This window comes from Athene cunicularia (assembly GCF_003259725.1).
Source record: "Athene cunicularia isolate RWA chromosome 2 unlocalized genomic scaffold, athCun1 chr2_part1, whole genome shotgun sequence".
In the NCBI taxonomy this organism is placed as follows: Eukaryota; Metazoa; Chordata; class Aves; order Strigiformes; family Strigidae; genus Athene; species Athene cunicularia.
Window position 1 is genome coordinate 50759742 of NW_020799095.1, and position 26811 is coordinate 50786552.

A 26811-nucleotide genomic window follows, 5' to 3' on the forward strand; every position below is an offset into this window, starting at 1 on the left:
GTGTGACAGATGCAGCCAAGCCCCTTAACCAAACTAACAGTAGTTTGGTATGGGCTCCAAAGGAGGTAAAGGCCTGAGCTGTAGCCAGGCAGGGAACTCCTCTAGGAAATCCATAAAGGGACGGAGTGATCTAGTGAACATTGATGCATAGGAGCTTGGATCACCGATTATGCAATTAACTCATGAGCAGTGGGTGGTTTTTCAAGATTCTTTTATCAAGAAACAAAGAAAGTTGTGGGTACAGGGAGTATCATACATGCCTTTCCCATTGTATGCAAATTGACTACAAGCCAACCACATTATTCCATAAAAATGACACCCTAATTGAGCGTTTTTTGAACTCCCTCTGCTAGGCAGAGTGGCTGCATGGAGATCTCCCCTTGAGCTGACATGCCTCTCAAAGTTTGAGATTCCTTACCTGAGACTGAGAGAACTTCCTTAGCCAAGGTGGAGAGACCCCTTATTTGCAACAGATCCTTGTAAGTGACCGACAGTATGCTGAATTAATACTAATGAAACCCATGTAGATAATTTCATTAGAGATAAACCATTGACCAAGTCTGAGACTAAGATTAGACCTAGCCACACTTAAGTTCCATTAGGAGTTTAGAAAGCAAGGTGGCCCACTCTGAACCTTGTGACTCAACTGGAGAGTCTTCCTTAGCCTTTTGCATCTCTGATCTCTGTGTAAATAATTCTAGCTCAATCCTAACTCATTTTTCCTTTACTTTATTCCATACAATAAGTAACAGACTGAACCTTGCTGTCAAACTTTATTAAGTCATATTTTTACACCATCATATTAAAATCACTTTTGCTAATACCCATGATGGTGATTCTTTAAGTGATCTAAATCACTCACCCATGACACAAGGAGCAGTGGTAGCCACAGGTAGTTGTCAATTTAAAAGCAGAAATCATCAGTGTGTGCCTAAGTATGGACTCAGATGCCTTACTTGGGGCATTTCAAATTAGAACAATGGTGTCAAATACATTTTCGCTTGATGTGCACTAGCAAAGGAGATTGTCTGAGTAGTTGGAAAAGTTTTCACATGGCCTGCTATGTTGGATTTGTGTGTGGTGGGTTTTTTGGTGGCGGGGGAGGGGGCTACAGAGGTGGCTCCTGTGAAAAGCTTCTTGAAGATCCCCTGGCTCCAAGTTGGACCCGCTTCTGGCCAAGGCTGAGACAGTGGTGGTGGCTGCGCCTCTGTGCTAATGTATTTAAGAACAGGACACTGGAGAGGAGGGGGAGTTTTGAGGGAGATACCTATGCAAACACTGAGGTCAGTGGAAGAAAGGAGGAGGGGGGAGGGGAGGTGTGCCATAGCAGATACCCCCATGCAGCCCATGGTGAGAGGGCAGGATGTCCCACTGCAGCTGTAGAGGTCCATGGTGGAGCAGGTGCCCAGTTGCAGCCCATGGAGGACCCCATGCCAGTGCAGGTGGCAGCATCCAAAGGAGGCTGGGACTATGTGAGTAAGCCCTCGCTGGAGCAGTCTGTTGCTGGGAGAACTGCACCCATGGCAGGGACCCACACTGGAGCAGTCTGTGAGAGCTGCAGCCCATGGGAAGGCTCACGCTGGACAGTCCCATCTGTGGAAGACTGTCTTCCGTGAGAGGGACCCCACACTGGAGCAGAGGAAGAGTGTGAGAAGTCCTCCCCTTGAAGAGGAGGGAGCTGCAGAGACAACGGGTGATGAACTGACTGCACACCCCATCCCCTGTCCCTTGCACGCTTGAAGGGAGGAGGTAGAGAAATCGGGAGCAAAGCTAAGCCCGGGAAGAAGTGAGGGGTGAGGGGAAGGCGTTTTCAAGATGTGGCTGTATTTCTCACTGTCCTACTCTGTTTGATTAGTAATTTCAGTGGGGGTGGTGTTCACGATAAATTGATGATCTTTTTTCTTCCCCAGCTGAGTCTCTCTTTTGCCTGTGACCATAACAGGTGAATCAGCCCTCCCTGTCCTTGTCTTGATCCCTCAGCCTTTTGTTTTATTTCCTCCTCATCATCATCCTTCAGGGGGAAGGAGTGTTCGAGTGGCTGTGTGGTGCTCAGTTGCCCTCTGGGCTTAAACCATGATACCTGCTTTAACTGTAAAGCTCTCTTCTTCTGTTACTACTTAGAGTTTAGGAGTCAGAGCTCTAGCACTCTATAAGGGCTGATAAGCATATATATGGTCACTTAAGTAAATGAATTAGTCCAGAAAGCCAACAATTGTAATGACCATAAAAACTTTCTTGAGACAAAGTGGACTGGATATATTTAGAAGAGTCAGATGCAAAAAAATCCTAGGAAGCTGCTAGCCATATGGACGGATTTATTTGGTCATAAGTGCCCCATGGAAAACACAGTTTTTACACATTTGGGGAAAAAAAAAGAGAATCTGAGAACACCGTAGCATGTTCATGTAGACCTAACCAGAGTGGTTAAATCAAATTAACTTCGCAGAGAAGGAAATTTACGTCAAGTATAGACAGAATTTCAATTTGAATATAAAGAATAAATTGAAAAGAATTAAGTGCAGTAATTTTAGACCTATTGTTTCACTCAGTTCATTATTCTACTTCTGTAGCCTTTTTTATTCTTTTGTTATTGTTCACAAGATGATGCCAATCTTTTAATCAGGTCAGACAAAATCAAACAAATTTCTATCAAAAATCCTAATATTACAGGGATTATATAGATCAAATTGCTTCAATTTTAAAAGTTAGATGAAAGTATTATTAAGACATGATAGAAAGCATCTCAAGAGTGTATATGAGCAGTTATACTTGTGAAACATGCTAGTTGCTAACAATGATTCACAGGTAAAAGTGATTCACCAATAAAGTCAAAAGGCAAGCACATGTAGTTACTATGCATTTCATCTGTACAAAGCAAAAAAGCCATCATGAATCTATGTTGTCTTCTCTGTGCCATATTGCATAAAGTTCATTCCATACTGGAGAAAAAAAATTCAAACTAGCCCCAGGAAAGACATAAACAGATAAAACCTGTTGGGTGTTGGTGGAAAGATATGGAGCCTAGTAGTTATTTTAACATAGAAGGCAGATCACCTGCTTCATGACACAAAGCTGTGCTGATTAACAGTAAAGGAGGATGTTGTACTCCAAGACAAAAAATACTGTATTTTCAATCAACAGAGCGCTAGAAAATTTCTTTTCCTGTTACTTCTTAGTGACAGAACTGCAATGCAGGAAGTTTAAAATCACATCTGTTTATGGTAGATGAAACAACAACATATAAAAGTGATGTGACAGCCTTTGCCACTTTTCTTACAGCTGTTGTCATGCAAGTTAGAACGAATCTCAGGTTGCTGAATTTCTGCCTATTTGATCTTGAGTCAAAGAAATTAACTGATCAACCTTTTGAGCTGTTAAATCCATCTGCAGTTCACAGTAAATTAAGTCACAGGTGTGTAGTGCAGATAATTGCTCTAGATATTTCTGACATTTGAAAGAGGTTTTACATTTTAAATAGTATCTTTCAAAGGATCCTCCTGAGCTGTGTTTGCTTATTGAGAGGATTCTTAAACCTTTAGGCTTTCAACTGAGTTTTCCTAAAATCATAAGACTGACAAAGGTGCTCTACTCTTCCTCAACTATTGCTTTAAGTTCTCTTTTCAAATAGACTACTGGTATTTTGATTTGGCTATAATTATTTTTGGACACAAATAAAATTGAAATTTTATCTGCCTTCCTTAAAATGTTTAGGGCATGATTCAACACGGCAAACCAGGCAGGAGACAGAACATCAGACCTCTAACCAGCATCCACTTCCCTCCATCTGGATAAGGAACAGACAAGGATTCAGGAAAAAAAAAAAAAAAAAAAAAAGATTAGACCCTTTCACCTGGGATTTTTCAGGATGGTCATAGCATTACACAGAGACTTCAGATAATAGAGCAGGGCTGTCCAAGATACAGAAAGCATTTTCTGAGACTGCCTGGCATGGCTTTGTATGTACATGGTATGGTAGGAAAGAGAAATGTCAGCCTTTTCAGAGAAACAGCTAGTTTCCAAAGGGCGTACAGTTGAGATACTCTCTTTCATGGACTTTTCATGAATGCCCATCACTGGGTGCTACTCAAAGAGTAAATGCAGATACCCTGTGATTTACATTGCCACAAATAAAAGATAACTAGTACCTTTGAATACACAGTTAGTTGGTGAATAACTCACCAGCACATTAGTAGAAACTTTGCAGATGTTGATTAGCAACCTACTGAAAGCTAATTATTGATTATATTTGAGGCATGCTGTAAAGTCATTAAGACACTTATGAATATATAGGAAACATTTATAATTTGTATCTACAGTTTCCCTATTATTTTTATAATTTTCATGACCACCTTTCCTGGATACAGATCTATTGCTTTCTGTTAATCGTCTATAGCATTATTTGTCTTTGCTTTAGCTCTGGAGCTGGCAAAGTTACTCAGTGAAGCAGGTTCCCTTAAGCTGGCAATGAGTAATAATGATGGCAGGCCCACTTCTGTAAATACAAAACCTAACACATTCTGAGAAAACTTTCCCTTCACAAAAATTTGATCAATTCTAATCACTGCTTCATGTGTAAAAGTACCATAGGAATTTTGCTTAATTGTCTGTGCTGGACTGATTTCTCAGCTGGTGAGGTTAATGAGCCTTTTCAAAACTAGACCTCTCCATCAGTCACTGAATTGCTACAACAAATACAAAGAAGTAAGCCTAAGTACAAAAATACCCACTTATCACTGAGGTTGTGGCCAAACTTGAGGAGGTGTTATACTGCAGGACAACCATACTTCCTAGAGCAACCATAGAAGTGGACAGTCCATCTAAGCTCACTACCTCTGCTGTGCTTCTGGGAGCCAGCTGTGCCAGCTGTGAAACTGAGACAAAGATACTTTCACTAATATCAGTGCTGACAACGGAAGAACAAAGAATTCTGATGAAAGCCAGATCCACTCTATTAAAAAAAATAAAATAAATGTTAAGTATACACTTTAAAAGTCGAAACAGGATCAGTCCGGTAGATTAGCAAGGAAACATTAACAGAAAAAGTTGTTTGGCTGGGTCTAAGCAGCAGGTCTAAGCAGTTATAAAGTTCTTATAAGGGGCTCTGAGATTAACAGATCTGGCCTGATTTTTTTTGTTTGTTTTGTTTTTTGTTTTTTTCCTGAAATAACATGCACGTACACGTAATATTTACAATACTTCAGAAAGCTAGGATATTCTGAAACTAAGACAATGTCCATACTCTAAAGCATAGAGTGTAGATCTTGTGAATATTTAATATTTTATAAAGAGATCTGCTTTTCTATCTGGATCAGACCTGTTTTAAAAGCCCAAGACATTCACGTATGCAGTCAGATTTGTGGCTAGTTACACTAATTAAACTTTTCAAACCTTGTCTCAGTGCAATATTTTGGTCACATCACTGTAAGTTTTAGTATCAATATGAAGTATTATAAAGACACAATTAAACTTTACTTGAAAGAAATGTACTGGCATTTTCAGCACTAGAAGCTGTCAGGGAATTATTTTATTATATTTAAAAAGCATATTTGCATAATTTTTTAACTATGATGGCCAGCAAAAAAATAAATTTAATTCAAAAAGTTTCTGTATGACTTTGGAAATAAGATGAATTATTTGTCTATTTAGAAGCTGAATTTTATCCAGTCAAACATGCATAATTATTGCTTAATAGCGATAACAATAGTAATACTAATAATAACAACAACAACAGATTTGTATAATCTCTACAAAAAAACTCCCTATAACAAAACAAAAAGGAAATCATTCCCTCAGTGGCCACTTAGAATTGCTCTCACATATATTAGTGTATACACCAAACTAGCAATCAGATCAGATGACAGAATTGTGGATGATTCAATAGAAGATTAAAAAAAATTGGAATACTTTATATTTTTTTCACATTTAAAATGTAACTGATACATGAATGAGTCATCTTATACTGTTATTCTCATCCTTGGTTTGGGTGATATTTGTGATGAAAGATCTTCCTGTTAGACCAAATAGGGAAGAATGTGGGGTATGCGTCTTCTAAATAAATAAATAAAAAGTCTCTAAGTGGGCCTATTTACCTTTCAAATTCAACAGATTCTTGGCCATCTGTTGCTCATAACATTGATTTTCATTCCTCTTGGCATCATACCTGCTAAGGTCAGTTCATATTAATGTCAGAGATGATGCACAGAGAATAAAAAATGTCTACATTTTAGCTACTGAGGCTCCAGAGGAAGGAATACAATATTAAACCAGCAGATACCTGCATTCACCTAAAAAACTCCATCTCGTCTGTGCTTCTTGGGTAGCCTTCTGATTCTGTCTCTGAATAGTTAATGACTGAATTAGGGTAGGAGGGGACAGCAGGTGTTTATTTTGAAGATAAATATACTGTTATGTAGCTTGTGGTCTAATGATCAGCATGCAAGTATACGACAACTGGGGATGGCGTGATGTGCTGTGATATAGAGTGATGTGACATGCTGATTTATCTGCGAGCCCAGTGGAGAAGCCAGTCAATACCAGTAAAATTCATGAAGTGTTTATTTCTGCCAGTTTAGCCGACACGCCATTGATGCATGTTGGAGTGCTAATGTTGTCAGTCAAGCTGTAGCACAGCATCTGTACATAAGCATCTTGCTCACTGGAAAAGGGAAAACATAACCCCTATTTTTAAATTTGGTGGCCTTCTATGATGGAGTTACAGCACTGGTAGATAAGGGAAGAGGTTTGACCACGCAAACATCATGAAATTCAATAAGGCCAAGTGCAAGGTCCTGAACATAGGTTGGGGCAATCCCAGGCACAAATACAGGTTGGGAGATAAGTGGATTCAGCGTAGCCCTCAGGAGAAGGACTTGGGGGTGTTGGTTGACAAGAAGCTCAACATAACCCAGCAATGTGAGCTCACAGCCCAGAAAGCCAACTGTATCCTGGGCTGCATCAAGAGAAGTCTGGCCAGGAGGTACAGGGAGGTGGTTCTCTCCCTCCACTCTGCTCTTGTGAGACCCCACCAGAGTGCTGTGTTCAGCTCTGGGGTCCCCAACATACAAAGGACATGGACCTGCTTGAGAGGGTCCAGAGGAGGCCACGAAGATGATCCGGGGACTGGAGCACCTCCCTTACGAGGGCAGGCTGAGAGAGTTGGGGTTGTTCAGCCTGGAGAAGAGAAGCCTCCAGGAAGACCTTACAGCAGCCTTCCAGTACTTAAAGGGGGCCTACAGGAGAGATGGGGAATGACTATCAGTGAGTGTAGTGACAGGATGAGGGCTAATGGTTTTAAATTGAGAGGGTAGATTTAGAATAGCTATAAGGAAGAAATTCTTTACTGTGAGGGTGGTGAGACACTGGCACAGGTTGCCCAGAGAAGCTGTGGCTGCCCCCTCCCTGGCAGTGTTCAAGGCCAGGTTGGACGGGGCTTTGAGCAACCTGGGCTAGTGGAAGGTGTCCCTGCCCATGACAGGGGGGTTGGATATTGATGATCTTTAAGGCCCCTTCCAAAACAAAACATTTTATGATTCTATGATCTGCCACTTCCACAAACCCATCAGTGACACCCTTGGGTAAGATGGCATTTGATTTATGGAGCTGATAAACCAATCAGTCATTTCTCAGCAGTCACCACTAGTTTCTCAGCAGTCTTGCAAAGACAAAGAAATGTGTGCTCACACAGTAGTAGGTTCTCATCCTTGCACATTAAACATGTGTTGACCTGGTTTACTTCATTATGTGAATGTCAAGCTTCTGTTCCTCAATCATTGGTTTATGCAGTGGAGTTGACACAACACAGTTTTTATGTGTAATAGCCATATTTATCCCCTTGTCTCTGTGCACCAACCTATCAACAATTTTCTGAAATTCAGCTCTTCTCGGTATGAAAAGAAACTGGATATATAATAACATAGGAAATGAAATTATACATAATGCTGCATGAGTGAAAAGAACAATAAACCAAGACAAACAAATCTAGCAGCAATAAAAAACACACCTAACTTGAATTAAACTCTTCCTTGTGTTTTCTTTTTTATTGGGATTGGTTAATTTAGGAACTAATTCTGATTTCATGAAAGGCACCAGAAAATCCCTCACTGACTGCCAAAACAGAAGCTAGCCCACCGGTTTTCCACCTGTTTTCTTTCATATTACCTAAAAATGAATCGAATCATATATACCAGCAGAAGCATACAAAACATGAGATTGAATGATTTTCACAGCAGATGAGAAAACTCCATTGCTCTAATAACAAGATGCTTTAGAGAAAGTGCATTAAAAAAACACCCTTGCAGCAGCCTTTCTGGGATAAAACAACAGGAGTTTCTACTCTCAGATTCAAATCCCCCAGGTGACTGGTCTCCCTACATTTCCATAAAAACTCCCTGAGTCATCGAATTCAGACCAAGAAACTGACTGTGGGCATGGAATTCAAGATGACCTATTTTTCCCTGGTTACATTTTTGTCAAAAAATCATCTAACACCTCAGTCATGGAGCCATGGAACTCTGACATCAATTTAAAACCTCATTCATATTGTTTTCATACTTACTTTCAGAACTGGATGTTATAATTTTCCCTCTAAAGGTCAAATCCCTGAATTAAACTTGTTCAGGAAGAGTCTCAGAAGTTAAAGGTGCAAAAGTCTCTATCCCGAGTTGTCTGTCTGATATAAAGAGCAATAAAGTTCCTCTTGGCCTGGAAACATGTTATGGCAGGTAACTTCTAAGATAAGCCTCATTTGATGTGGAAAAGGTTAGAACAAACTGAATGTGTTTAAATGATGATTATGCACTTTCAAGACTCCTAGTGAGGTCACAAAACATTTTGCAGTAGAACAAAAGGCTGCCCTAAACTCAATAACTGTTTGAGGAATAAAGGTATGACTATACATGAACCTGTTGAAAAAAACACTGTCACAACCTTCACTGCATGTTGAGACTCAAGATATTACCATTATACTGCTGGGCCTTTGTTCTCCTTGCCCTTAAAATATGGTTAGACTGAGCAGTCCACCCACCTCCATCAGGGGTGGCTAAATCCTGAGCAACATCTAAGAAATGAAGTTCCTGCTCAAATGAGCTAAAATCTTCTTACCTTATTCTTTCCACACTTTACATTTTTTGTTCTCCACCAAAAAGAAGAAAAGAGCAGAAAACGTTATTGTCCCTCAACAGCACTGCTGACTTACTCCTCTTTCCCCAGTACATCTCCAGGGGTCTAACAAAAGGAAGAAGCTGAGGGGAGAGGGGAACTTAAGAAAATTTGGAGGGAAGGGCAGCTATGATAAGAAAAGGATGAGCAAAATCACTGTGGGAGTCTGAAGTGACAGACCAAGCAAGGAAAACATTGAATTTGTCATGAGCAGCTCAACTTACCAGGAGAAAAAAACATGCATGTTTTGGATAGAGAATATATTATTTGTTGCAATAATCTTAGAAAATTTACTCAGCTTCAGCATAAATACCTGATCTGTGGTACAGTGGTATATACATTCGAAAGCAGGATGGTTGACTGCAGCCTCTTCCTCTGACCTGGATAAAAGGGCTTGTGTTGTACAGCTTGGCAACATGGCAGTTTTTCCACACTTCAAGGGGATATTAGTTCAATCAGTGATGAATTCATTTGGTTAACTTTTCTGCTGTGGTCATGATATGTCTGTAAATACTACTTCTTTATGTCTATTCATTGGGGAATCCTCCAGGCCCGGTAAAGGAGCCACCAGTATCACAAGTGGTTGTGGAAAGGGTTAGGAGAGCACGAGTAAAATGGCATGGGAATATGGGAATGAAAGAGTAAAGAAAACTAGAAGAAAAATAGCCTAGCTGTGAGCATTAATATTCTGAAACACTCTTTTGAGGGGAGGAAGAAAGGAAGACTAAATTAAATTTCTGAAGTAACATAATTTCTCATAGAATGATTACAGAATCTGAATAAAACAGCAGTTTTCATTTTTGAGGGTTAAAGGGAAATTTTTTTTTAAATTAATTTTTAAATTTCAAAAGTAAATTGATAATATTCTCTATGTAATGTTCAAGGTTAGATTTTTTTAGTATTCCTGCCTCAGTCAAAAATAAAAGATCTGATTTCAAGAGAATTTTGTAGAGCTTTTAGAAATAGGAAATACCAGTATTGCCTCTGCTGTCAGAATGTCACACAACAGTTGTTAAATTACAAAAACATATCATGGAATAAGCTAGAATTTTTTTGACCTTACCTTCCTACGATGGGATGGCACAATAAAATATGTTTCAATATTATGCTTCTTCAAGAAACTGTTCCTTTCATGACCATATCCTGGTTCTACCTCGTAGTCCCCATTTAGGCACTCTAAGGTGGTCTTTGTAATGTGAACTTTCCTGAAGAGAAAAATTGGACATTGTTGTTTAAAGCAAAGACATAATATGAGCTAGTTGCTACTGAAATACACTCCTGTGCAGAATCATAAAGAGGTCAAGCTATGTGCAAAACTCCATTTTTAATGTTAAAAAAAAAAAAAAAAAGTTTGTTTTGTCTTTTCAGCCAAATAAAACATAGAAATATTTCTATTACATGCATTTTCTGAACTTGAGCAGAGTGAACAGAAAGATAACTGTTGACTGTCCAAGCATTGCAGATTTGTTGACTTGTAGAAAGTGAAAGTCTGCTCATCATTTTCCACATTGTATGACTTTCTTGCGTGTTTACCTCACTGCCTGCTTGCAAAAACATCCTGCTGCTTGAAACTCGTGACTTCACGCTATGAATCTCTCCTAGAGAGAAGAAACTTCTGTTTCCGTTCTTCACATTTCTGACTTGTTTCATTTATTCACTCCGTTTTGTAGGCAGCTTTCTAATTCACTTTGTTTTGGTAGCACAGCCATCTGACAGCATTTATGAGTTTTCTTATCTTGAAAACTGTCTTCACATTTTCTCCCAAAAGACCCCTTACATTTGAAATGTCTTCACAGAAGATATCTGAAAAGATATTACTGCTTTCCTCTATTAAACACGTTCAGATTTTTTTTCTCTGGAAAGGCTTAAGGTAAGGAACATACAAAATACACTGCCAAAATTGTCTAAGGCAGACACATGTAACAAACAGAAATTCACCCATCTTAACCACAAAAATGAAGAGGTTCCATTGTCCCCCTCTTCAGCAAATCATGATCTTGTAAAAATCCAAGAGGATGGTAGGTAGCAGTCCAAATGTGAGTTGCATACAGAAGCACACCCATGCACCTCTGTACACTGCACTGTGTGCATTTAAATTGGGTCCCAGGCTGTTCAAGCGGTACCTAAAGTTCCAGGACATGCCTGCAAGGGTTGGCTGCAGGTTTATGTGCTACTGTATCATTTAAACACACATAGCATCAACATTTGAATGCATAAACATCTATTTTTTTCTAAAACACACTACTAGTGTTGGAAATTTTGCCATGTAAAAGGAGTAAGGGACACACCCCCTACATGTGTGAGGTGCAAGGGTAAAAATTTCCTGGAATAACTAGACGGTTTTACTTTTATAACATGAAATGGTGTAAGTCTAGCATTCCCACATTCCTAGTATTGCCTCATTCCTACTCTTTATATTTGGCAGCTTTTAATAAGGATTTTGTTTGGAAATGTTTTGCTTCTAATCTAACCTATTACTAATGTAAATATCAAGATCATTTGGAGAATTCCACACGATAAATCACATAATACATTGATTGCTCTTACTGAACACAACCCTTCTTATCAACAGCAATTCCACTGAAAATGCCTCAAAGAAGGAAATAAATTCTTCACCCATACAGGTTTCTTTTTCTATGGTTCTTTTTCAGACTTACCCAGGCAGTCCTCCAGCTTCCATTACATTAGCTAAAGTCACATCATTTGACCAGACATCATATTGCCATTTTCGGAGACCCAGGACCCCACAAAGCACCCTGCCTGTATGCAATCCAACCCTCATGTTGAGATCAACCTCTGTGGCTTCCGCAACAGATCTGAAAAAGACAGCATCAGAATATTAGTCTTTAGACAATTACATTGCTCTTGATTTTCGTCTCCTTCCCCCCAAAGTTAATATACATACACGACTGAATACACAGGATCTTTTAAAAATCTCAAATTATATATTCAGGAACTGTTATTTTCCTTCATTTGTTTCAAAGCCCCGATTATAATTACAAAGAAATAATTTTCTTGGTGATATTTTAATAACCATTTAACCAAAATCTCAGTATTTCTAAATTTCTTAACCTAATACTGAACATTTAATTTTCCAGGCTTCAAGGCAATGAATAAAAGATTATGTTTCATTATGTTTAATAAAGTAAAAGAAGTGAAAAAGAAAAAAAAAGGACAATAAAGCAAGTGTAGTAAATGGCTTTGTCATGAAACTTCCCTAAGACTATAAGTTTTAGGTTTAATTTGCCACTTTTGCAGTATTGGCTATCACAGTCCTACAGAAACAGATATTTTAATGAGAGATAAACAAAGAACTTTCTGGCTGTAACTCAAAACCAGTCAGCTTAACTCCCGCACTTTCCTGTTTATCTTGTCTCATACATATTTACTTTTTTTTGTCATAAATATTTCTTTTTCCGATGCATATTTATTTCAGCAGGATGACAACTGACCACAACGTGACTGTTGAAATCAAAACATTTCTGAAACTATCTTATTAGGCTTATTTTTAAACTGCTTAAATAAGCAAACATTTCAATTTTACCGTTACTACAAACTGCCTTCTACTCAGTATTAAAATGGGCTACCTGGCTGCTTCCTTTTACCAGGAATCTCTGTTTCTCCTTAACCTGGCCTTGGGTTTACTGGTTGGTGGATTTTTCTCTCTCTCTAATTCTTTTTTACCCCCTTCCCCCTCTTCACACATATAAAGATCATTCTTGATCCTATATGAGTTAACTGAATTTCATTATGAAGGAATTTAATATTAAACACTAAGGAAAAGATTGGTCTTGTAAGTAAAATATAAACTCAAGACTTGCATTTAATTTCCTCCTTTACAACTTCTGTTGTGATTTAAAGTAATTTTATCCTCTTTCAGTTCTCCATCTATAATATCAAAATAATGTTTACTTTTCCTCACTCATTTTGTTCGCAGTGGCATGGCCTCAAGATAAGAGTGTAAAACATTTGCAATTAAAATATAAAATAATCTGAGAAAAGAGCATAGTATGGACTCCAAAACTTTTTCTATGTACAGCACAGAGGACTAAAAATAATTGAACAAAAGCTATGGTCTCATTTATGTCGTCACAATTTAGATTTGTGATGTTCTCTAAGTTCACCATTTAATTAAAATTCCACCTGAATGAAAACCTATTCAGTAAAGAATTAATTTTTTTTTCCCCAAGTGTGTCAGAATGTCGGTCTTCTTGGATGATACTTATTTAACATGGTATTTTTTCAACTGACATTTTCACCTTATGCTACTGCTAGGAAACTGTTCTAACTACTAATAATCACACAGAGTTGTGCTGCACCTTAACCTTTATGGTATGACTAGCTAAGCATCATTTCCTATGGTGACACTGAAAGGGCACAGACTTATATTTAAACACTCCTACAATTTCTGCAATAAAAGAGGTATGGAGAGGTACTAGTTGAGATGACAAATGGATAAGCAGTGACTCCACTCCAGTATGCTGTAATCAGTTCAATTACCCAGTTACAGAAATACAGAGCAAAGAAAATGATGAAACCGATAAATCAGTCCAAGAGCAGCAAATGCAGAGAGATTATAAACACTAATATCTTCGCAAAGCTCCGGCAAGAGTGACACAGAAATTGTCTGTAACTATGGACTTATACCTGTAAATTAAATCTAACCTTCAGAGATTTTCATTGTGGAGCTGCAAAAGGAGGAATTAATTGGCAAAGTCATTATTAAAAGCATTTTAATTTTAGTGCCACAACAAGGAAGGATTCTTCATTTCTGTGAATGTGGGACATGCTATATTTCACACCCTGCACTGACTTGTTAACACTGAAAAGGAGCCTTGAAGCTAATAGTCTTACACATTACATGCAGAGATAACACTGCATAAATCTTTGCAACTTTTTCTGTTACAGAGACACCTGGCATTCCACAGTTAAGTTGCAGTCCAAAAAGATATATCAGTGAATAAATGAAATTGACTGATCAGTGTAAGACTTGGCTTTCATTAGGTTTTAAAATTTAAATTGTGTAGTGCATTTAATAAAATACTTTAAACTTAAGTTCTGGCTGTAATTTTCCCTTGATCTTCTTTGACCAATATATTTTTTTAAAGTATTGTTCAGCTACAGTTGATCTGGCAAAGAGGTCTTTAGGAGGACTTTCCAACTATTTCAAGAATAGTCACTGTATCTGTCCCTTGTATAGTTGTATTTGTTTAAATACAATTAACAGAAAGGGCAGCATAGGTCCAGATGTGGGGTGAGCAGCACAAGATACTTGGCCCTAATTTAAGGAAGGAAATCTGCTGCCATGAAGTGCTGAAGTATATACCATGTCAGCCATCACTAATATGAGTAATGTGGAGATCTCTTTTGTCCCCATAGGGAATCTGGGCATACAATATTTTTCCAGTCATATTTTATGCAACAGCACAGAAAGGCTTATGCACAGCTTTCTGAAAGATTAAATATTTCCTTGTCCTACTTCTACTCACTGCTAGTGAGATTTCCTTTGTTCAGTATCTGTTACCTATGTAATTATCTTCATTGGCGAACCTGCAAGTGTGTGAGCTTCTCTATTCGCAAATGAATGTGATGTTTTGGTTTTGGTTTTTTTTTTCCCCCATTTAAAACAGCATATAAAACCTCAGGCTAAATGTAAGTGGAAACACAGTGAAATTCAGACATTGATAAAGACCACTCCAGACCTTTGACCTTCCTTTGTCCTAACTGGCTTGAAAAGGGGGAAATTTCACCTGCTTTCAGAAATTTGAATAGCATAGCAAAAAGTAAATGAAAATAAATGGGTAGAAAAATACAACATGGCTGACCATACTCCTAGTTAAATAAGATGGACTGTATAATGTACCAATGAACCATAAAGCAGAAGCTGAAAACACTTTATGTTTTGAACAAAAGACTTCCAGAAGTAGTCATTTAGTAAAAAATCTAAATCAAGAATGCATTTCTACATTTTTCCCAGAAACTACAGTGTGTTTCAGGAGTGTTTTCACCACTATTAAATTTGAGTAGGAATAAAAGCTTATGAACAGTTCATTAAAGTTTTTGAATTTATCTTGAAGACCTGTGTGCCCTTTATGCAGTTAATTTCCATAAATATACCCCACTGAACTATCAAAAATAAGAAATGTTAAGGAATATGTAAAGAATAGGCTTAAAATACAAAATCAGAGTAGTACCACAATCATATCCCCAAACAACACCAACATTTGTGCACTAAACCACCACAAAAGTGTCCAGTGATGCATTTTAAATTCTAAAAACATTTCTGAAAAAATACCAGCACTTCACAAATAAGCCATGAATAGTAAAAAGAAGTTTCTCAAATAAATTATTCATCGTAACTTATTCTTTCCTAGGTTCAGATACAGTATACTCAAAAGTTTTCCAAAATGTTAACACAAAACCAGGCCCAGAAACAAATGGAAATCAAAAACCATTTTCTTTTTAAACTAGAAGCAATCAGTCTATGTAAGTGACTAATAAGATAACCATCTATCCTGACAGCTCAAGTATCCTACCAAGTCTTTAAATTTTAGTTCTCTACTTAGCTACAAATATTTCATGTGCTGCTACAAACCATCAAAGTCATTTAGATCATCTGTGGAACAGATCCAGACCTGTGCTGCATTTGAAGGGGAAAAAAAAAGCTCTGCCTCCTATTTTTTTATAAGTTATTTAGGGCTTTTCTTTAGGTCCAAAAATATCTGCATAGAAATAGATATTTCCTGGTTAAAGGCATAGACAAGATTTTTCGTTCAGTTACATATGTTTATTTTTTATATATGCATTTTTCTATTATAAGGGTGGCCTTCAATTTTGCACATCTCCCTAAATATTTCTGTGACAGTTCCATCTCAACTACATCATGAATTGGACAGTTTTTGGACGTTAATGACACAGACTATTTTTCTGTGAATGGCTCTGTCAGCCCATCAGGCCATGGGAGGAGAGGCTGCTGGACATGGCCTGGAGTACGAAGGAACACCTGTGCACTAGCCCCCCCCTACCCTCCCTTCAGTCTGTCTTCTCACAAGGTGGGGACTGTGTTAGGCCTCTCAGGCAGTTAAATTTTGTTGCTTGAAAACCTTCACTGTCCTATTTCATCAGCTGTTTCTCCAGGTCAGGTTCGGGGTTTCACGGTTTGTTTGTTTTCTTGTGGTGTGGGTGTTTTTTCTTTTAAATACTGACCAGAGCTGAATGCTTTCCCAGTGCACTGCTCACCTGGAGCACAGCAGCAGACAGCTAGGGCAGAGAGCCTTGGCTGTGGAGGTCTGACAGCTTCAGCTGTCAAGAGACTCACTTTGAGAGAAGTGCAAGCCGACTAAGCTTTCGTCAGTGGTAGACAGCTTTCTCCACTGCTGAAAATGCAATTGCTGGTTCCCCCAGAATTTAAGGTCAACTCACTCCTGCCAATCAGAAATTTTCCCATGTCCCAGACCTCTGGAGGACCAGGGGAAAAGCATCAACAGTGATGAAATCAGGAAAGTTAGTGCTTCTATCTTCTTCCTCAGACAAAAGATCACACAGGAAAACTTGAGATTTCAGTTGGACTTCCTCAAACTGCCTGCTGTAGTTCCTCTCCCTTCCTCAGTGCCTTTGGTCAGCTGAGGACCAAACCCATAGGAAGGAGACAGTTCAAGCATCAACCTCCACAATGACCCACACAATCAAGCAGCAACACAACATGCAGGTGAAAACTAAGCCAAATTTCCATCTGTGAGATCTTACATGGAAGACTAGTGGAGTCATCCATATTAGGTGGAGTCATCCATATGGGATAAATTCACCTATGTGACAGAGAGAAAAGCTGATACACACCATTGAGGTGCCTAGATTTCAAGAAGCAAAGGTTCATGAACACCTTCCTTCACACCTCTTCAAGTTCCACAGGCACTAGGAACATTCAATCCCGGGGGCCAGAAGAGACCTATTCTAAAGTAACCCTCCCCCTCCTCCCCCCCCGTCATAATATGTATAGGTTAAATTGAAGTAGTCAGCAGCAGCTCCTGTGATCTACAGATGTGCTCCTACTGTGCCATGCTACCTGCTAACGTAGGCATAGCCAGTGATGCAGACAGTGGTTCAATTCCCTCGGAGTCAGTACTAAACCAGCATCCTAGTAAGATGTCAAGGGAAGGAGTCTTGTGAAAATGTACCATTTATGTGATGACATGAATGATTACAGGATCCCATTACACTTTTGACAAGTTTATGAATGTTAACCCCAGTATTTTGGCCCAGTCCCAAATCCGGTGTTTATATATCCAGCTCACCCAGATTCCCTCCTTATTTCCAATTGGAAACATTACAATTCTTGCCCTGTGGTGTTATCAAGAGCATTTAAATAACTCCCTCATTTCATCACATTTCATCTCCTACATTTCTGGACTGAGCCAAACAATTGTTTAATATAATTTATATCTGTTGATGAAGTGCTCTGTAAGGAAAGACAAACTATTATTAAGAATGTATAAAACTGCCTCTATAATGCTAGCTTAAACCAGATCTCTAGAGAGTTTATGGGGGAGAGAGGGAAGAGCTTGGATAGCTGGGCAGAACTTTCCTACATGGCAATTAGCTAACAATTAGATCTATTCAGAAGATAAAATACTGTAGCAAATAGAGTCAAAAATTCAAATGTGGCAAGCAATTTAAGTCAGGTGAAGAGTGTACTCGGCCTAAGACACTGTTCAAAACCAAGATGAGGACAGTATCTGCCATATTAGAGCAACATCTGCCACATCAGAGGCACTAATGAACATGTTCATTTTAGTTATATTACTAACAAAAACATGACAGTTAAAAGTTACCTGATGAAAGCAGTATCAGTGGTATCCAACACTTGACAGTTAAAAGTTACCTGATGAAAGCAACATCAGTGGTATCCAACACTTAACTCCCAATTAAATACTGCTATGATGGTTTCAGCAACTGAAGTGGATTAAACACCTGGCCTATATGAAGCACTGACAAAACTCATTGGCAGCAGAAATTCTTTTGGAATAGAACCAGAATATAACACTATCTGTTTTGTTGTATTTTTTTTAAGAAAAAAGAGATCTTCCCATAATGATTCTGGTCTGACTTTAACTCTGCCATTGAAAAAAATACTTTTCAGAAGGCAGATGAAATTGTGAAAACTTGAAGTATTTTATAATGTTCTTTGAAAATTACCCTGAAAATCTCCATCTAAATGTAATGAGGCAACATTCTCAGAAGGTACTCACATGCAGCACCATATTCTAGGATACTTAAATAACAGTTACAGAGAACATTAAGAGAATGGAAAGTATCAGGTTTTATTAACTCATTATAACATTCAACTTAGTCAAATCGCAGATGCATCAACCAGCCACTGGAAGTTTCTAGTCCTTGACTTCCTGCAGAAAGCACACCTTGGTGGTACATATCTCTGGGACAGGCACTTTTGATAGATCCATCAGCTGAATCACAACTCGAGTGATTTTATTTATTTATCCCAGCTAACATGACAAACCTGTCACTAGGAATGAGAACTTCCAAGCATAAATCTACAGTGTCAGGACCTGATTTCTGCAGTGAAGTGAACAAGAAGTCTACCAGCTGGCATCCAACTCTTGATGAAAGGGAGAAGTTTAAAACCAAAAGTGACTATGCATCTCATGGGACTGATAAGCAACACCTAATAATCATAACAAATGAAAAAATGTCACATTACAACTTTACCATCAAAAGCTCTTCACTTTTCATTTGCTCAATATATTTTCAAACAAATTAATCTGAGGAATCCATCTTCTAACTTTGTTCTCTGTGAAGGAGTGGAGTTTTTTCCTAATCTTCTGCAGAACCTATTTTCCTGGTTTGAAGCTCTTTGTGTAGCTGGCTAAGCCACATGCTTCTGTCAACAGAATAACCTCACCCAGAAGCAGGATCTGAACAAATGCTTCACTTGCAGTAAAAGAAGAAAAATAGTACTGCCATCAAGGGCAATCATACCTGGAATGCATCATCTTCCTGTTTTCTAACATAAGAAGACCAGGCACTTTCATTTAACTAAGAGAAGAAATATGTGTTGAGCCTGGATCTTACAGTCCTTACTCACACTACTAATTCCTCATTAAAAAAATAAATAAAATAAAATAAAATAAAATAAAATAAAATAAAATAAAATAAAATAAAATAAAATAAAATAAAATAAAATAAAATAAAATAAAATAAAATAAAATAAAATAAAATGGTTAATTAATTGTGCAGAATATGTCCCCAGTCATTCAACAACCCTAAATAAATCTAGCACTCTCATATACCCTTGCCTCTTCTCCATCTTACCCTCTCACTGTACCCTGACCACTGAATACACTAAAGACTTACAATTTATAAATTCTTTAAAAATAATAAAATGCTGAAATTGTTAGTTAGCTATCTTTGACCACAACCTCTGAACAAACATGTCTAGATAACACACTACAGCCCATCCACTTGGAATCAAGGAGTTGCTGTTCCTGTAAGGGGCCTCTGGAAATCATCTAGACCAACCCCTCTGGCTCAGAGCAGGGTCAGCTATAGAAAGCTGCCCAGGACTGTGTCCAGCTGGCTTTTAAATCTCTCCAAGGATGCAAACTCCACAACCTTCCAATGCAACCTCTCCAGTATCTGACCACCCCCACAGTAAAAAAGGTTTTTTTCTTATAATTAGATAGAATTTCTTGTGTTTCAGTTTGTACCCATTTCCTCTTGTCCTGACACTGGGTACCACTGAGAAAAGTCTGGCTATATCCTCTTTACCCTCCCATCACATATTTGTATGTGTTGGTAAGACTCCCTCTGAGCCTTCTCTCCTCCAGCCTGAACAGTCCCAGTTCCTTCATTTTTAATTCAACTCCTTTTTCAAGTTTACATTATCATGACAGCAGCCAACAGATGATAACATAAAAAGGGAACTTGTTGCATTTCTAATATTAGTAAAACTGAAACATTCAAAAAAAGGAAGTTGACAGTTATATCACTACATTATTTGTATACATGAAACACAGCACAACTAATGAATTAAAGATTAATGCTAGGTTAAAAGAGAATGAGAGCATCAGCTACTGATTTCCAGGGATTTAAAAAAAAAAAAGACTTTGCAAAATGTGTACAAGGCCTGTATATCTAATTATGCTAATAGGCTTAACTAAAGGCCAAGGCTTCTTTATAAATAGAGTATCCATATACTGCTGGAAAGATGCACATATACACAATTTGCAGATTTAAAATATTCTTTTAGGATTTTATAGTATCATAGACTATCATATTATCGGGGATTACAAAGTCTTTTATCAATTTTGCAAATGTTTACAAAGATTATAAACTTGCATTGAATAAGAGAATATAGAGTCATTTACCCAACCCTTCACACTCTGAGAGATTTTACAAATGAACATTATAATAAAAACACATGGATTGAGCTAGAAATGAGAATCCCCTAAGGCATTAGCAGTGTTTGAACAGCTAGCCACTACTTCTGTAGAGATAAATCCAACTCTCCTGAGCAAAACTTACAGTGAACTCTGTGAGAGGATCATAATACTCGTTCAACACCAAGGCTCTCCAGAAATGAGCACAATTTGGTTTTGGAAAAACAACTTATTTATGTGCATATATGTGCATAAACATCCTCACATACAAATGAAAGGCATTAAATATATGATGTGGCAAAAGCTTTATCAGAAACAAGAAAGAAGGTGAAATGTTCCAAATCAAAAATGCATAATATGAATTCATAAGCCTTATGTCTGTTTATTCTATATTTTTTCCCTTGATTTAATAGATACTATTAATTTTTAAATTAAGATTACACTGTGCTCTATTCACCTTCACAGAGAAGCAGATCTTTGTGTAAAACGCGAAAACTTGAGGATTATCTGAGGAGAAGCAGAACCGTGACTTAACTCCATATTCCCAGCTGACAACAGATAGAAAGAATGACTGGCTACTGAAACAGTGGCCAAACGCTTTCCAATACAGAACTGGCTATGGCCCCTGATGTGATACACTTGTGCAAGCTCATTCCAAATGTAATAGTACTGTGCTGACGACTATTTATTTATATATAGAATTAATACACGTGTGCAATCCCTCCGGTAGCCTCCCTATAAAACACATGTACACACACACAAAGAGCAATACAGTAGTGAAGAAATTTCCCATCTTTATCTCTTCCCTCCTATGTAATGAAATAAATTTCTAGCTCTTGCTAAAAGCTCATTCACAGTTCTCTCACATTCACATTTTTCGCCTTGGTAAAATAATGATCAATGCAGAGCTCTCAAGCATAAAAAAATTCTTCTGATCAGCAAAGTGAATTTCACATTACGTTTCTGAAAAGCAGAATAAATTAAAGGTTTAAACAGGACATACAGAATGGAAAAATCAGCAAGCTGTCGTTTCGAGAATACAAAAACATATACAAATGCATACATCAGGACTGGCTTTGAGTTTATATACTGGTGTGCAAAATGAGCAGTTTATTGCTGTACAACAAGAAATTGGACTCCTTTCTTTGCGGCAAATGAAAACAGGAATATTTTCTTATTTCCCAGTATCTTTTTGTCCCCTAATCAGTACATGTATGTGCCTCTACATACTTATACTTGTGCACTTTTTCCTCACAGCGATTAAATGGAGTGGAAAATTGATGTCTAGAATGACCCTTCTTAAAATCAGTATCTTGTGACCTGGATGAAACAGTGTGAATCGATAGGTGGGTAGTGCTAGCAGACACTGCTGTTTTTCTGAGAACACACTTCCTGAATGCCACATAGAAGTTCTTGTAGCCCTGTTGTCCAGGTTCACCGTGCACAATACTTACGTGATGGTGTCAATCATATCCAGTCCCATTTCAACACAGCAATGGGCATGATCTGTTTTGGGCTGAGTCAATCCTGATACACAGTAGTAACAGTCCCCTAGGATTTTTATTCTTCTGCAGTGGTTTTCCTTTAATAAAAACAGAATGGCAAAAGTTTTACTATTTATATAAATATTCCAGTATTTACAGGATAAAATCTTCTCCAAAATTATGCAATCATTCAGGGAACCCTTTCATGGTCAAATGAAGTAATTAATCTACAGTTCACGAAACCTGGGTTCCTTATAAACAACAGCTGACATACACATATTTGTTTGTTTATATATTTATAAATACACACAAATATACTGGAAGATCAGCCCCACATTGTTCAACACACATGGGGTAACACGCTGCTTAAAACCATAGTTCTGAACAAATTCCCTTGCCCTCATGTGAGGTCAGTATGAATTTAGGATTTTCAATGAGACTTTATTTCTGTATGGATCCAAATCAAAGCATTGGATTTGACTGAAGCAAAAGTATTACTGAATATCAGGAAATGTTTGTCTTTTGAAAAGCTTTTGTTTCAAATCCAGTTCCACCTTACCAGGAAAGATGATACATTTATCTGTAAATGTATAAAGATTTGTATGTTAACAATGCATAAATCACCATTTACAATACCGCACCATCGGTGTAAATATGACACATATGCAGATCAGAAGATACAGTCAGATTGGATTACCATCGAATTTATCTCGTGTTTTCATACAGTTTACTTTCTACAGTCAAAGAGATCTGGATAAATCTCTCCCATTTTGAAAAACCAGTGACAGCATGTGATGATTGGTACATAGGTCTGAACAGAAAGTTCATCTCTGAACAGAAAACACATTAAAAAATGCCTTTAACAAAGCAGTGCCTTTAACAAGTAAACTATGAGGAGACATGAAGAGATGATCATATTCCTTGCAGCTAGGCTATGGCAACTTCTACCCATTTAGAGTATGGCACAGAAAAGTAAATAACCTGATTAAATGCATCCAACTTACACAGCTGGAACTATGCCAGGAAGTGGCATGCAAAATTAGCTGTTGTGAATATGATGAGAGAGGATTAACAAAAATCTGATTTCTCCCTCAGCAGTGTGCTACAAAGACTTCACTTCAGTGGCACAGAAAGGGAAAAAAAAAAAAAAAAAAAAGAGGGTGGTGGTGGGGAAATTTGAAATTTCTGAAAAAAAATTACCCAATCATACTGATTCAGCTTCTCACATTGGCACATATTCTCATCCAGTCTCCTGCCTACAAGAATCAAAGCTTTCCTGAGCTGACCACACTCTCCACATCATTACCCATATTCCAGTCAGAAGTGATGGTTATGCTTGCAGTCATCCCTTTCTCTCTGACATGTCATATACCAGCATTTGGGGCTTGTTATTACACACTCATCCAGCTACAGGCATTCCTATATCTGTCTTCTTTATAAATGTTTCCGAGCATTGAACAAATATTATAAAAGGAGAATTCCCTCTGTTGAAGCATGGAAGAAGGAATGCTTACACTGTTTGGGAAAACTGGTTTGTCTACTTCTTTTATAAATTAAGCAGTAAATTCAGATCTTGAATCAAAGAAGAGAGCCATCTTTTTGGGTATGCTTAACTAGTAGAAAAGGCTTTTCTAAGAGTGACTACTTAATATTTCTTCTGTACAGCAGGATTTAAAATATATCACTAATTATCATTGCTAATATATTTAAATGAACGCAAGCATAATTATTCGAGAAGCATTATCACTAGGGCCTGGGAGTGTTTCCACAGCTATACCACAAAATGCCTCACCAATTTGACTTAGAGTTTTAATTGGGTATTTCGAGATCCTTACCTAAATAGTATTATAGAAGTAAAATAATTATCGATGCACACAAAGTAATATGCAGACCTCAAAATATATCCTAACACAAAATAGGCTTCCAACTCAAGGTTTCTGGACAGAAACCACTAAGTTTTTAAATAGAAACCACTAAGGTTTTTAGTAGAAACCACTAATTTACACTGCCTAAATAAGCCATTTTTTAAAAAAAATTGTGGGCAAATCTTGAAGCCGTAGAGGGTACTCAGTAGTTAAAGCTATTTCCAAAATAAACCCAGTTTTGGTCCACACCTCACAGTCCTCTATAAAGACCTTTTCATCTTCAAATTTGGTATGCATGATTTGCGGCCAGGCAATGACTATTTGACCCAGCTGAAAGTTATTCAGAAAAGCCATTTCAGTAACCTGAGGTGGACAATATGTATGTGTTAATCAATCAGCGTTCTCTCCTATTCAGTCTCTACCTCCAAGACGGCTCATTTCTAATGACTTGTTTTCTTAGAGAGCTTACCGTGCTATAGAGCAGTAGTGCACATTTTATAACAGGATACAGAAAATTACTGTCAGACTGGCACAGCACTTGATCCATTACCACTCTTCTAAGTCAATTTATTACTTGTGCAGGAGAAAAAGAAAAGAAAAAGAAAATATGGACTACAGCAATTTCTGGAGAGATATCAATTTTCATGGAAGACATATGGCTAAATCACCTGTTGTTTTTGAAACCACCACTCTGTTCCTTATCAGATGTTATCCTCACTGTCCTTATTAATCCATTTATCAATTAATATACAGTAATCTCTGAAAAATTATTTGTTTTCTTTTTCTCAACATGTGAGACAGACTTCCAGGAATAAGATGCAGTGCAGTTTTGTTAAGCACAATTTTTTAAGGATTGATATGCAAATTAAAAAAAACCCAAATCCTTTCCCTCTCTTTGTTTTGTTTCCTCAGCAACTTCCAAAGAAGTCCTTGACTCAGCAAGATTTTTCACATTTGTGACAGTGATGAATTCAAGTGTGATAGTTACAAATTCTAGTCACAGTTGATACAAGCAATGTCTGTTTAGAAACAGCTGATAATTCGGTTTTATGCACATGATAAAAAGCACCAGAGATTGCTAGCGCTGCATTAGCCAGGCAGCTTGCCCACCTGCGGTGCCTCACTGAGACGTTTCCAAGCAGATCTGCAGAATTCCCTCTGGCACAACTGTCAGTCACAGAGTTTGTCAGTGTGAAGTGGTAGCCCACATCGGAAAGCAGAGGATACTTCAAAGTGGCTAAGAGCTTTCTTTAAATTTTAAGACAAGCAATTTATAAGGCAGTTCATTCTACCTGTTAGAATGGGGCAGGGGGGGGCTTCTGTTTCAAACATCTCTGGGTTTTTGTTTTTATTGTAGTTCTTTAAATGTATTTTGCAGAAAGAGTGAAGTCTGCAAACTTATTTGGACCATTAACTCCACATTCTTGTACTATATAAGTGAAACACTTTTTTGTATACTCAGTATGTTGGGTTTTTTTTTTATAAAAAGGGGAAAAGAATTTACAATTTAAAAACTAAAAAAAAATTTAAAAGGTTGTGTCAAAGTAACAACAAGGCGTAAGAAGCTTTCAGACCTCTCCCAGTATAACACATAAGCAAACAGCTAGGTGTTCTCTTGAACAGAGAGACTGTACTTGGTAAGTGCAAAGTCTTTTAAAGGAGGATCTTTCTCAGGTGTCAGATTGCAGCAATACTTATTGTCGCTTCTGGTTTGTTTGTTTTTTGGGTTTTTTTGTTTGTTTGTTGTTTTTTTTTAATAGGCTATCCAAGTAAGTAATCATCTGTTACATGATTACATGAAAAGTCAGGGATGACCAGTACTTATTTTTGTTTCTTGTAACACCGTCTGGTATGAGAAGAGCCTCTTTAAAGCTATTATTTATTTTAGAGATGGCAGATGCTAATGCAGGAAAGAATCCCTGCACTGCCTTCTGTCACTGTGACAATCTATGTATTTCTACATACTCATGTGTCATCATGGTGTGTGAGTATCTGTCAAACTGAGTCAAACAGGAAGGTCAGATAGACTACAATTTTAAGAAGCAAGATTTTAAAAGCTAAACATTGAACTTCTCTCTCTCATAACTCCACTAACTGCAGTGGAATTACACCAAGGATGTCTGACCTTGTGTGACTTAATTACAATATATTTTATGCTTATCATACACATCCATTTCTTTTTCTGCAAGCCTGCTAACAACCTGATTTGCAGGCATGCTCTTCAGGCTTTTACTGTCCTACCCTCCTGGGATCACCAGTCTATGAGTAGAAGGGATGTTATTTATCCATACATTAGAAATACACTTTTTTGATATTCCTATTAATAAAAACTGCATCAGCTAAGGTACATAGAAAGATTCTTTACCATTTTCAGCCAATATGGATTTAGTTATGCTGTACAGAGTAAGAGAAAAGATTAATAAGGCCTACAAAAAGATGCATAATCAGTGATTCTCGTTTCCCCTAACTCAGACCCTACCAGTTTTGCACTCTCCTAGACATGAGCAGTAATAAAATTTTGTTTTGTTTACTCTAGAAAAATGTGAACAGGAGTTTGGTCACTACCTACGATGTTTAGTGCTTGCAAAGTTAGAGTCTTTAAAAAAAAAAAAAAAGAAAATCAAAACCAATGCATGTCCAGGTTCAGCTATTTAAATGTTGGGGTAAAAGGGAGGAGATCTATCAGGCCTGGACTTACACTGAAGTCTTTACTCTCTCAAGGGAAGGCTGTGGCAACCTCACCAAACCACAGACTTCAGCATTAGTGAGACCTCTGGATATTGCCCCTGAGTAGCAGAAAATTAGTACAAGAGCAGCACTGCATGCAGCAGAGAAGTGGAAGAAACTCAGAAACCCTTCGTGCCTCCCCTACTCATTCACTGATTGAGATTGTTTGAAATGGGGGGTGGGTGG

At 37.7% G+C, this 26811-nt stretch overlaps 1 protein-coding gene across 1 annotated transcript in view; it reads right to left on the reverse strand.

The window, feature by feature from the left end:
- The window catches only part of ADCY1 (adenylate cyclase 1), a 128076-nt gene that overhangs the window by 53094 nt on the left and 48171 nt on the right, over positions 1 to 26811 (reverse strand). The window contains exons 5-7 of the mRNA XM_026843560.1: positions 22004 to 22131; positions 11814 to 11972; positions 10220 to 10361 (exon numbers count right to left, since the gene is read on the reverse strand). Coding sequence (XP_026699361.1) covers positions 10220 to 10361; positions 11814 to 11972; positions 22004 to 22131 — 429 coding nt within the window. The remainder of the gene's footprint in view (positions 1 to 10219; positions 10362 to 11813; positions 11973 to 22003; positions 22132 to 26811) is intronic.